This window comes from Rhinoderma darwinii, chromosome 4, assembly GCF_050947455.1.
Source record: "Rhinoderma darwinii isolate aRhiDar2 chromosome 4, aRhiDar2.hap1, whole genome shotgun sequence".
Classification (NCBI taxonomy): domain Eukaryota; kingdom Metazoa; phylum Chordata; class Amphibia; order Anura; family Rhinodermatidae; genus Rhinoderma; species Rhinoderma darwinii.
Window position 1 is genome coordinate 5,644,869 of NC_134690.1, and position 13,403 is coordinate 5,658,271.

Genomic DNA, 13,403 nt, shown 5'->3' on the forward strand with positions numbered 1-13,403 from the left:
TCCAATGTGTGTTCACCGAGACCTGCCTAGAGCATCGGGTAACGACCAACATCCGCCAGATTTAACCAAATGCCACAGGGAGGGGTCGCTTAATGATACGGGAAATGGCAACAAGTCTCCCGATTACCTTTTTGTCATCACATGCATTTGTTAGGAAGACGGCCATGTTGGTGTCAAGTCGTGGGAGCGGTAATAGTGTATAGCACCATCTCTGCTTATAGAAATTCCCCAATGTTACATCATTATGTGCATTGATCCCTTACAGGGATTGTCTCATGAAGGCAACCCCCATTGGGGCATTTGAACGCTTTTAGGGGCAGGTCCCCCCTCTATGAGTCAGAAAGTAGAGCCACCTGTAAGAGAAGCTCCCATTCTGGCAGAATAAACTGAAGGACCGCCATCTAGTACAATAATACCGGTCTGGCTTCAGGCCTCCCAAGACAAAATTACGTTCTGAAAGATGTCTCTGATGAGACAACCCCTTTAAGCTATAGAAATATTCTCAATCTAAAGCAGGGCTGCTGGGAAGATTCCAATTCTCTGCAGTAACGCTCGTCCCATCTGATCTGTCAATAGGCTGACGACAAATAGTGAGCAGCCTACTGACGGAGCCAGCGGGAAAACTACGGAGTCTGCCCTTTCCTCCCACAGCTCCGCCTCTCAGAAACTTTCCAGTGCATTTCCATTAATATTATGTATTGTATAATTTGCGAATATTTTCAGTACAGGAGCACAAAATAGAGGAAAATTACTTTAATAGGGTAAATATAACCAAAATTGACAAATTATTTTCTTTTCTGCAAAATGTCAGCACTCCAAGCCAGGGCTAAGCCTGACTACATTTGTGCCAAGAAATCCTACCATCAACTCCACCATTTGGTTGGTTGGTGGCAAGAAGGTCAACTGTATGGTCGGCTAGGAGTCTGCAGGTGCGAGACCCGTCAAACAGCCACTGGCTGCTTGCCCAACAAAAGCAAAATAATAACACGGTGATAACAGAGGCCAAGTGGAACATAAAAGAACAGGATAAACAGTTACATTTCGTCCAGAGTGTTACAGCACAGCCCAGCCTTCATCAAGTACTTGGACACAAAAAAATAAAAATGTTCACATCATATATAAAGGAGGAGAGGACTGAGGGCCGATGTCAACCCCTAACAACACAAAGAGACGAGATTCATGTCAGCAACAGCTATCAGAAAGTTCCATCTGTTTACACAATATAAAATAGCAGAGGGGTGGTTGTGGACCCCACAACTGTACCACCATCCTCTGCGCGCTAAAATCTTAGAATACCAGTCTTAGTGATGTTCATATAACATAGTAGCTATTATATAACACCCCCTCTGAGATGAAGGGGTACAAGATCGTGTTTATTAACAGGAGTATAAAAAGCAGGTACGTTTATTGTCTGATGTTGGGGGATGACTAAAAACATCTTTATTCCGCTGGAGGTGCATGAGGCTGGTCTTGCCTGAGATGCTCCGTTGGAAGCTCAGTATGATTTAGCACTCATGAGGGCGTGATCTCTCCCCCCATTAATACAGTAAATGTATGTAAATCTACACAGCAAGCACCAGTGTTGGTCCCAGTTTTGGGTTTTGCAGATTCTCTGTAAATGCAGAATAGATTGGAATAGGCCTGGGGGGAAGTGGCAGATTTGGAAAAGACGTACAACCACCCCCTATTTCCAGATAGTAGAAAACCGCTGTGATCTGGAACCTTTGATACAACTTATGCTTGTGTTGCATAGCTCTGAGTATGAACAGGCCAAAAAACCCAGGCCTGTGGTTGGCATCTGCATAGCCATGAGTCTTGGGCAGCTGACTTTGAGGGGAACATTACAGCTGGTGCCGGTTTAATGCAAACATGTTGGCAATAAGGCACCGCTGACACCTGTCCTCACGTGGAAGACGACAATTGGTGCTTGCCACCTACAATTGTTGGAACCAATATTCACAAAAAGCAGCCAATGGATGGGTAAACGCTGCTTCGACTTTTTGTCACCAATTGGTAAATTAAGTGACTTTAGCACCACATCGGAAATGCATGGATCAGAGCCCCCGTCAAATAGCAGGTCCCCCCTTACTATATAGAGGGGTCACACGTGGTCTGATCAAGTGATACCAATGATCTATGTGTATAACACTTCCAAACCAATAAATCCAATGATGAGATAAACCACGAGGCCAGAACAGACACGTGGCCATACAGTGGAATAAGGCACTCTTCACGAGTGTGAATGGGATGGTGTATTATAATAGGGAGATTATGATTTGCTTTACCCCATGAGATAAATAGATGAGCGATGCCAGGAAACTATGGTGGTACGGATGGTTTGGAGAAAAAAAAATTCTCCCGGTGATGTCTCCTCTGTTGTGTCATGAGGTCAGTCAGATATTGGTATGTTAGGCACATGTTTAGTATAGAAGCACCAGATCACATGGTCAGCACCGTGATCGTATATATATGTCCAGGAAGCGCCAAATTTCCCCTGCGGCTCGTGGGTGACAAGTTCTCATTAAGGCACCATTGGAAACAAATGTTTTTAATCATCCCATTTATGGAAAGCACCAAGTGTTGTATACAGTAGTAATAAGTAGTACCATGAGCTCTACAAGTGTGTGCACACATTAAAAGTAAACAAAAAGTACAAGCATAAACATAGTTGAACCGTTACTGCCCGTGCTTAAGCACAGATGGACACGCCCCTGCTTAATCACTGAGTTAACGCCCCTGCTTAATCACTGACAGTTACTGCCCTGGATAATCAATGACAATTAGTGCCCCTGCTTAAGCACAGATAGACACGCCCCTGCCTAATCACAAAAAGTTACTGACCCTGCTTAATTACTGAAAGTCACCGACCCTGCTCAGTCACTGACAGTTACCGCCCTTGCTAATCACTGGTAGTTACTGCCCCTGCTTAAGCACAGATAGACATGCCCCTGCCTAATCACAGAGTTACCGCCCCTGCTTAAACGCTGATAATTACTGCCCCTGCTAATCGTGGAGTTACTGTCCCTGCTCATTCACTGACAGTAACCGCCCCTGCTCAATCACCGACAGTAACCGCCCCTGCTCATTCACCGACAGTAACTGCCCCCTGCTCAATCACCGACAGTAACTGCCCCCTACTCAATCACCGACAGTAACTGCCCCCTGCTCAATCACCGACAGTAACTGCCCCCTGCTCAATCACCGACAGTAACCGCCCCCTGCTCATTCACCGACAGTAACCGCCCCCTGCTCAATCACCGAGAGTAACCGCCCCCTGCTCAATCACCGACAGTAACCGCTCCCTGCTCAATCACCGACAGTAACCGCCCCTGCTCATTCACCGACAGTAACCACCCCCTGCTCAATCACCGACAGTAACCACCCCCTGCTCAATCACCGACAGTAACCGCCCCTGCTCATTCACCGACAGTAACCGCCCCTGCTCATTCACCGACAGTAACTGCCCCCTGCTCATTCACCGACAGTAACTGCCCCCTGCACAATCACCGACAGTAACCGCCCCTGCTCATTCACCGACAGTAACTGCCCCCTGCTCAATCACCGACAGTAACCGCCCCTGCTCATTCACCGACAGTAACTGCCCCCTGCTCAATCACCGACAGTAACTGCCCCCTGCACAATCACCGACAGTAACCGCCCCTGCTCATTCACCGACAGTAACTGCCCCCTGCTCAATCACCGACAGTAACCGCCCCTGATTAATTACTGACAGTAACCGCCCCCTGCCTAATCACTGACAGTAACCGCCCCCTGCTCAATCACCGACAGTAACCGCCCCTGATTAATTACTGACAGTAACCGCCCCCTGCCTAATCACTGACAGTAACCGCCCCCTGCTTAATCACTGACAGTAACTGCCCCCTGCTCATTCACCGACAGTAACTGCCCCCTGCACAATCACCGACAGTAACCGCCCCTGCTCATTCACCGACAGTAACTGCCCCCTGCTCAATCACCGACAGTAACCGCCCCTGATTATTTACTGACAGTAACCGCCCCCTGCCTAATCACTGACAGTAACCGCCCCCTGCCTAATCACTGACAGTAACCGCCCCCTGCTTAATCACTGACAGTAACTGCACCCTGCTCAATCACCGACAGTAACCGCCCCCTGCTCATTCACCGACAGTAACCGCCCCCTGCTCAATCACCGAGAGTAACCGCCCCCTGCTCAATCACCGACAGTAACCGCTCCCTGCTCAATCACCGACAGTAACCGCCCCTGCTCATTCACCGACAGTAACCACCCCCTGCTCAATCACCGACAGTAACCACCCCCTGCTCAATCACCGACAGTAACCGCCCCTGCTCATTCACCGACAGTAACCGCCCCTGCTCATTCACCGACAGTAACCGCCCCTGCTCATTCACCGACAGTAACTGCCCCCTGCACAATCACCGACAGTAACCGCCCCTGCTCATTCACCGACAGTAACTGCCCCCTGCTCAATCACCGACAGTAACCGCCCCTGCTCATTCACCGACAGTAACTGCCCCTGATTAATTACTGACAGTAACCGCCCCCTGCCTAATCACTGACAGTAACCGCCCCCTGCTCAATCACCGACAGTAACCGCCCCTGATTAATTACTGACAGTAACCGCCCCCTGCCTAATCACTGACAGTAACCGCCCCCTGCTTAATCACTGACAGTAACTGCCCCCTGCTCATTCACCGACAGTAACTGCCCCCTGCACAATCACCGACAGTAACCGCCCCTGCTCATTCACCGACAGTAACTGCCCCCTGCTCAATCACCGACAGTAACCGCCCCTGATTAATTACTGACAGTAACCGCCCCCTGCCTAATCACTGACAGTAACCGCCCCCTGCTCAATCACCGACAGTAACCGCCCCTGATTAATTACTGACAGTAACCGCCCCCTGCCTAATCACTGACAGTAACCGCCCCCTGCTTAATCACTGACAGTAACTGCCCCCTGCTCATTCACCGACAGTAACTGCCCCCTGCACAATCACCGACAGTAACCGCCCCTGCTCATTCACCGACAGTAACTGCCCCCTGCTCAATCACCGACAGTAACCGCCCCTGATTATTTACTGACAGTAACCGCCCCCTGCCTAATCACTGACAGTAACCGCCCCCTGCTTAATCACTGACAGTAACTGCACCCTGCTCAATCACCGACAGTAACCGCCCCTGATTAATCACTGCCGGTAACCGCCCCCTGCTTAATCATTGCCGGTAACCGCCCCCCTGCTTAATCACTGCCGGTAACCGCCCCCTGCTTAATCACTGACAGTAATCGCCCCTGTTTAATCACTGGCAAATACCGCCCCCTGCTCAATCACTGACAGACACCGCCCCCTGCTTAAGTACTGACAGATATTACCTCTGCTTAATCACGGACAGCAATTATACAAACTTAGCTCCAAGATACCAGCAGGGTGCACTAGCAACAATTTGTGCCCTACGGAAGCTATGGTCAACAGATCCAATATGGACCGCTACAGCCAATCATGGACAAAACTAAATGATACTATAATACCACTCTATAATATATATAGTAGCATTAGACATATAGGATATACATCTTATATATAGTATATATATTTTGGGGCTTTAAATCTGCCTATTTGGCTGCGGAGATGGCATATTAAGGAAAAAGACAAGAAGTGAAATGTATAAGCACCATTGTGGAAAATCCCCGCCTGTCTCCGGGCGGTCGCGCCCTTAGAGCGGGTTCTCCCTTTCATACAGCAGATAGAGGTTGTGCACACACTTGTAGTGGCTGTTATTGTATTTGTCTGAGCTGCTATTGTTTTTTTTTCCTGGCCTCTTGCTTGAGGCACCTGAAATACTGTAAAAAAATAAATAAAATTGTGTTTCGTTTCGAGCAACATTCTCCTCGTAACATTGATCCTGCATGACAACATTGGAAATGCCGATACGTTTAGATATCCTCGGTTTTTCCAGTCGTCGCATTAAAAGGTGATCGGACCAAAGACCGTGTGAGTGAGACGTGGACAATGTGATGTACGCTGGGCGCGGTCGGCCCAGAAGGCGTTAAGGGAACAGCACCGGTCAGCAGACATGGGCTTCAGTGTGTGCTAAGAGGGGCCTGGAACATACGTGTGGAATCACATAAGCCCCTCCCTTGTGCCGCTACGTCCGCCATTCCCCATCCACGACTTGTACATCACGGAACGTTTGCATTGTGTGTACGTATAAACTTAACCTTTTATTTGCAGCCTAAAAAAAAAATAAAGCCCAGCTTTCCCTTCCCCCACTAGCCTCAGCGGTGGGCGGCCGCTGAACATCTAAAAGACCCATAAAACTAAAACAGGAAAGCCGGACTCTTAGCACCGGGATGGGGGGGGGGGGGGGGACTACAATCTCTAAAATGGACTAAAATGTAAAAACCTGAAAGCGGCTGCTCGTCCTCTCAAGACGTCTTCCCGGGGACGATCTCTTAAAAGACCTGCAGACATTAATAGTACTAAAAACTTCAGAAGGATAAAAGTATCCCCCTCCCCCTCCCCCTACAAAAACATCACGGTAAAAACTTAAAATGAGACGTAAAAGGAGAACGTAACACGGAACAAGAAGTTACGTAGAAGCGTCTGCTCGGACGCCCCCGCCCGCTCCTCAGCGCTGCCGCTTCTTTCCCACCGGCTTTTGTTTTCTCTCTTGAACATTTGCCTAAAATTCTTCTTCTTTCCTTGGTGGAGCCGAGAAGGGAGCGGAGGGGCCGGTTTTAGGGAGCAGGAAGGTTGGGGGATCGGCCTCAGGTCCCTTTTGCCTCAATGACTTAAACACAGGCAAAAAATTCCTTAAGGGGGGCAAAGAGGTGACGAATGACCGGGACGCTCCAAGATCTTCCCAGAAGCCTTTGCCGGGCCAAACGGCTCATGTTTGAGACATCCGTGTAGTGGACCGGGAAGCCGAAAACCCTGGAGCGGAAGGCGACACAGATCAGAGTTAAAAACAAATAGACGATAAAGACTAAAATGTCATGAAATTCGACTCAATTACACGCGGATTCTTTTTTTTATAAACAGATAAATATATAAAATGATCTAAAATAAATAATAAAAAATAATATATAAAAGGATCTAAAAAACGATATAATGATATTAATAAAAAATATAAAATGATCTAAAATAAAGATAAAATATAGAATATATAAAGGATATAAACAAAAAATATATAAAATGACAGAAAATAAATAAAAAAATCTATTAGAATAAATATAAATATAAAAATAAAATGGCAGAAAAAAACATAGGATATAAAATAAATGTAAAAAAATCATAAAATAAAAATGAATATATATAAAAAAAGAAATGTTATTTATATATAGATTTATCTCTCTCTATATCCACCCCGGGACCGGCACCCACCGCTCCATCTCGGTGCACCACAGAATGTCCTCCTTCTCATTCATGAACACCGGAAAATGCTGGTCCTTCCCCTGCTTGATAGAGTTGGATCTAGTGGTGATGGTTCGGACTTTGCCAAACTGCAGGAGACAAGACGATGAGGTGAACAGGAGCAGAGGGACGGCCGGCACCTCATAACAAACACCACCCGTAACCCGGGCACCGGCGGACATGAACATCCCCCCCCCCGGATCCCTGCGGTCATGGTACCGGTACAGGACATATTAGGGCGCCTGTACACACAGCGGTGGTGCGCCCCATATACAACGTGTACTGGATTCATTACCGAGAACTAAACCGATGATGTCACTGAACTGTCAGCCTTAGACGGGGGAGGGGGGGCAATACTAGACCCTTATGGGCACTGTCTGATTGCTCAGTCCAGCCCAGCCAATAATAATTCATTATAGCTGCTCCAACAAGTGTTATATATAGGCTCCTCCCACCTGCCCTTTTAAATTAAGTGTATGCCTTTAAGAAGGCTGTTCTAGTCTGAAACACGCCGGGGGTCTCGTTGTCTACACGTCGGATTGCCTGATATTAGGGAACGGCATTATATATATGACTGGACTCATTGTCTTTACAGGCCGGAGTGACGTCATCACGGGAAAAATCATCAAACCCCTGGCGAACCGACCATGTCTACGGGTGATACGTGTATATTATAGGGCTCAGGTTCACCAGGGTCAGACTATAGGGATTCGTTCCGGACTACCAGGGGGGGGGAGGGGGGATCGCTTCCTCACCTTTGCTATCCTGCCGTGATCCAGACAGTCCTGTAAGTCCAGCCTGTCATTTATTGTGGAGACCAGAGGCCTAGAGACACGGGAAAGGTAATGGTTAATACGGAGACGGCGCAGTCACACGACCTCACAGTGAACACGGGATAAAAGCGCGCCGTGGCTTTAAGACGTCTCATCCCTGCCGGTCCCGTGTGACGTCATTCTGTAGTATTGTGGACGGAGCTACACGAGGGATTTGTACCAGACTCGCCCCAGATCAGTCCAGGAACGGCAGAGCAGAATCTGCGAAGCAGCGGAGGCCGTAACCAGTGGAGTAGCCCAGGAGAGCGGGCAGGAAGAGGAAGGACGGGCACTGCCCCAACACCCCATCCCCCAGAGGATCAACATTCACAGCTACGTATAGAGAGCAACATCGGGGATCAGTCAATCAGGTGGCGCAGATGGCGCCGGGTACATGTGACCTGCAGGTGAGTGGGGGCCGAGCTCCTGCTAATGACATCTTTATTCATTTTACAAACGACTGGAATTGCTGCATCCGATAGTCCAGAAAATCCAATGATCCGGCACTAAATGAGAATTCTCCTGTGAGAGGACACCGTACAGACAGCGCAGATCTACCCACCTGTTCATACCCGGGAGGTTACCCCAAAAGTACCGGGCCCGGTGCGCTGCAGACACCTCCCTGGCATCGATCATCACCGGGTTCGACTGAAACATGAAAAGAGAGAAAAAGAGACCGCAGAGTAAGACATCATGTCCGACATACACGAGACCGCAGAGTGACATCATGTCCGACATACACGAGACCGCAGAGTGACATCATGTCCGACATACAGGAGACCGCAGAGTGACATCATATCTGACATACACGAGACCGCAGAGTGACATCATATCCGACATACACGAGACCGCAGAGTGACATCATATCCGACATACACGAGACCGCAGAGTGACATCATATCCGACATACACGAGACCAGAGTGACATCATATCCGACATACAGGAGACCAGAGTGACATCATATCCGACATACACGAGACCGCAGAGTGACATCATATCCGACATACACGAGACCGCAGTGACATCATATCCGACATACAGGAGACCGCAGAGTGACATCATGTCCGACATACACGAGACCGCAGAGTGACATCATGTCCGACATACACGAGACCGCAGAGTGACATCATGTCCGACATACAGGAGACCGCAGAGTGACATCATATCCGACATACACGAGACCGCAGAGTGACATCATATCCGACATACACGAGACCGCAGAGTGACATCATATCCGACATACACGAGACCGCAGAGTGACATCATATCCGACATACACGAGACCGCAGAGTGACATCATATCCGACATACAGGAGACCAGAGTGACATCATATCCGACATACACGAGACCGCAGAGTGACATCATATCCGACATACACGAGACCGCAGTGACATCATATCCGACATACAGGAGACCGCAGAGTGACATCATGTCCGACATACACGAGACCGCAGTGACATCATGTCCGACATACAGGAGACCGCAGAGTGACATCATATCCGACATACACGAGACCGCAGAGTGACATCATATCCGACATACACGAGACCGCAGAGTGACATCATATCCGACATACACGAGACCGCAGAGTGACATCATATCCGACATACACGAGACCGCAGAGTGACATCATATCCGACATACAGGAGACCGCAGAGTGACATCATATCCGACATACAGGAGACCGCAGAGTGACATCATATCCGACATACACGAGACCGCAGAGTGACATCATATCCGACATACAGGAGACCGCAGAGTGACATCATGTCCGACATACACGAGACCGCAGAGTGACATCATATCCGACATACACGAGACCGCAGAGTGACATCATATCCGACATACACGAGACCGCAGAGTGACATCATATCCGACATACAGGAGACCGCAGAGTGACATCATGTCCGACATACACGAGACCGCAGAGTGACATCATGTCCGACATATACGAGACCGCAGAGTGACATCATGTCCGACATACACGAGACCGCAGAGTGACATCATATCCGACATACACGAGACCGCAGAGTGACATCATATCCGACATACACGAGACCGCAGAGTGACATCATATCCGACACACACGAGACCGCAGAGTGACATCATATCCGACACACACGAGACCGCAGAGTGACATCATGTCCGACATACACGAGACCGCAGAGTGACATCATATCCGACATACACGAGACCGCAGAGTGACATCATATCCGACATATACGAGACCGCAGTGACATCATGTCCGACATACACGAGACCGCAGAGTGACATCATGTCCGACATATACGAGACCGCAGAGTGACATCATATCCGACACACACGAGACCGCAGAGTGACATCATATCCGACACACACGAGACCGCAGAGTGACATCATATCCGACATACACGAGACCGCAGAGTGACATCATATCCGACATACACGAGACCGCAGAGTGACATCATATCCGACATACACGAGACCGCAGAGTGACATCATATCCGACACACACGAGACCGCAGAGTGACATCATATCCGACACACACGAGACCGCAGAGTGACATCATGTCCGACACACACGAGACCGCAGAGTGACATCATATCCGACATACACGAGACCGCAGAGTGACATCATATCCGACATACACGAGACCGCTGAGTGACATCATATCCGACATACACGAGACCGCAGAGTGACATCATATCCGACATACACGAGACCGCAGAGTGACATCATATCAGACACATAGGAGACCGCAGAGTGACATCATATCCGACATACACGAGACCGCAGAGTGACATCATGTCCGACATACACGAGACCGCAGAGTGACATCATATCCGACATACACGAGACCGCAGAGTGACATCATATCAGACACATAGGAGACCGCAGAGTGACATCATATCCGACATACACGAGACCGCAGAGTGACATCATGTCCGACATACACGAGACCGCAGAGTGACATCATATCCGACATACACGAGACCGCAGAGTGACATCATATCCGACATACACGAGACCGCAGAGTAAGACATCATGTCCGACATACACGAGACCGCAGAGTGACATCATATCCGACATACACGAGACCGCAGCGACATCATGTCCGACATACACGAGACCGCAGAGTGACATCATATCCGACATACACGAGACCGCAGAGTGACATCATATCCGACATACACGAGACCGCAGAGTGACATCATATCCGACATACAGGAGACCGCAGAGTGACATCATATCCGACATACAGGAGACCAGAGTGACATCATATCCGACATACAGGAGACCGCAGAGTGACATCATATCCGACATACACGAGACCGCAGTGACATCATGTCCGACATACACGAGACCGCAGAGTGACATCATATCCGACATACACGAGACCGCAGAGTGACATCATATCCGACATACACGAGACCGCAGAGTGACATCATATCCGACATACAGGAGACCAGAGTGACATCATATCCGACATACAGGAGACCGCAGAGTGACATCATATCCGACATACAGGAGACCGCAGAGTGACATCATATCCGACATACACGAGACCGCAGAGTGACATCATATCCGACATACACGAGACCAGAGTGACATCATATCCGACATACACGAGACCGCAGAGTGACATCATATCCGACATACACGAGACCGCAGAGTGACATCATGTCCGACATACACGAGACCGCAGAGTGACATCATATCAGACACATAGGAGACCGCAGAGTGACATCATATCCGACATACACGAGACCGCAGAGTGACATCATGTCCGACATACACGAGACCGCAGAGTGACATCATATCCGACATACACGAGACCGCAGAGTGACATCATATCCGACATACACGAGACCGCAGAGTAAGACATCATGTCCGACATACACGAGACCGCAGAGTGACATCATATCCGACATACACGAGACCGCAGTGACATCATGTCCGACATACACGAGACCGCAGAGTGACATCATATCCGACATACACGAGACCGCAGAGTGACATCATATCCGACATACACGAGACCGCAGAGTGACATCATATCCGACATACAGGAGACCGCAGAGTGACATCATATCCGACATACAGGAGACCAGAGTGACATCATATCCGACATACAGGAGACCGCAGAGTGACATCATATCCGACATACACGAGACCGCAGTGACATCATGTCCGACATACACGAGACCGCAGAGTGACATCATATCCGACATACACGAGACCGCAGAGTGACATCATATCCGACATACACGAGACCGCAGAGTGACATCATATCCGACATACAGGAGACCAGAGTGACATCATATCCGACATACAGGAGACCGCAGAGTGACATCATATCCGACATACAGGAGACCGCAGAGTGACATCATATCCGACATACACGAGACCGCAGAGTGACATCATATCCGACATACACGAGACCAGAGTGACATCATATCCGACATACACGAGACCGCAGAGTGACATCATATCCGACATACACGAGACCGCAGAGTGACATCATGTCCGACATACACGAGACCGCAGAGTGACATCATATCCGACATACACGAGACCGCAGAGTGACATCATATCCGACATACACGAGGCCGCTGAGTGACATCATATCCGACATACAGGAGACCGCAGAGTGACATCATATCCGACACACACGAGACCGCAGAGTGACATCATATCCGACATACACGAGACCGCAGAGTGACATCATATCCGACATACACGAGACCGCAGTGACATCATGTCCGACACACACGAGACCGCAGAGTGACGTCATATCCGACACACACGAGACCGCAGTGTGACATCATATCCGACATACAGGAGACCGCAGAGTGACATCATATCCGACATACACGAGACCGCAGAGTGACATCATATCCGACATACACGAGACCGCAGAGTGACATCATATCCGACATACACGAGACCGCAGAGTGACATCATATCCGACATACACGAGACCGCAGAGTGACATCATATCCGACATACACGAGACCGCAGAGTGACATCATATCCGACATACACGAGACCGCAGAGTGACATCATATCCGACATACAGGAGACCAGAGTGACATCATATCCGACATACACGAGACCGCAGAGTGACATCATATCCGACATACAGGAGACCGCAGAGTGACATCATATCCGACATACACGAGACCGCAGTGA

General features: G+C 49.1%; 1 protein-coding gene across 2 annotated transcripts in view; it reads right to left on the reverse strand.

Annotated features, from left to right (window-relative positions):
- Positions 1-738: 738 nt before the first annotated feature.
- LOC142759000 (DNA (cytosine-5)-methyltransferase 3A) overlaps positions 739-13,403 on the reverse strand; it is a 39,146-nt gene continuing 26,481 nt past the window's right edge. For both annotated transcript variants that reach the window (XM_075860781.1, XM_075860780.1), the window contains exons 15-18: positions 8,791-8,876; positions 8,172-8,241; positions 7,387-7,505; positions 739-6,936 (exon numbers count right to left, since the gene is read on the reverse strand). In XM_075860781.1, the coding sequence (XP_075716896.1) occupies positions 6,795-6,936; positions 7,387-7,505; positions 8,172-8,241; positions 8,791-8,876 (417 nt within the window). In that variant the 3' untranslated portion in view covers positions 739-6,794. The remainder of the gene's footprint in view (positions 6,937-7,386; positions 7,506-8,171; positions 8,242-8,790; positions 8,877-13,403) is intronic.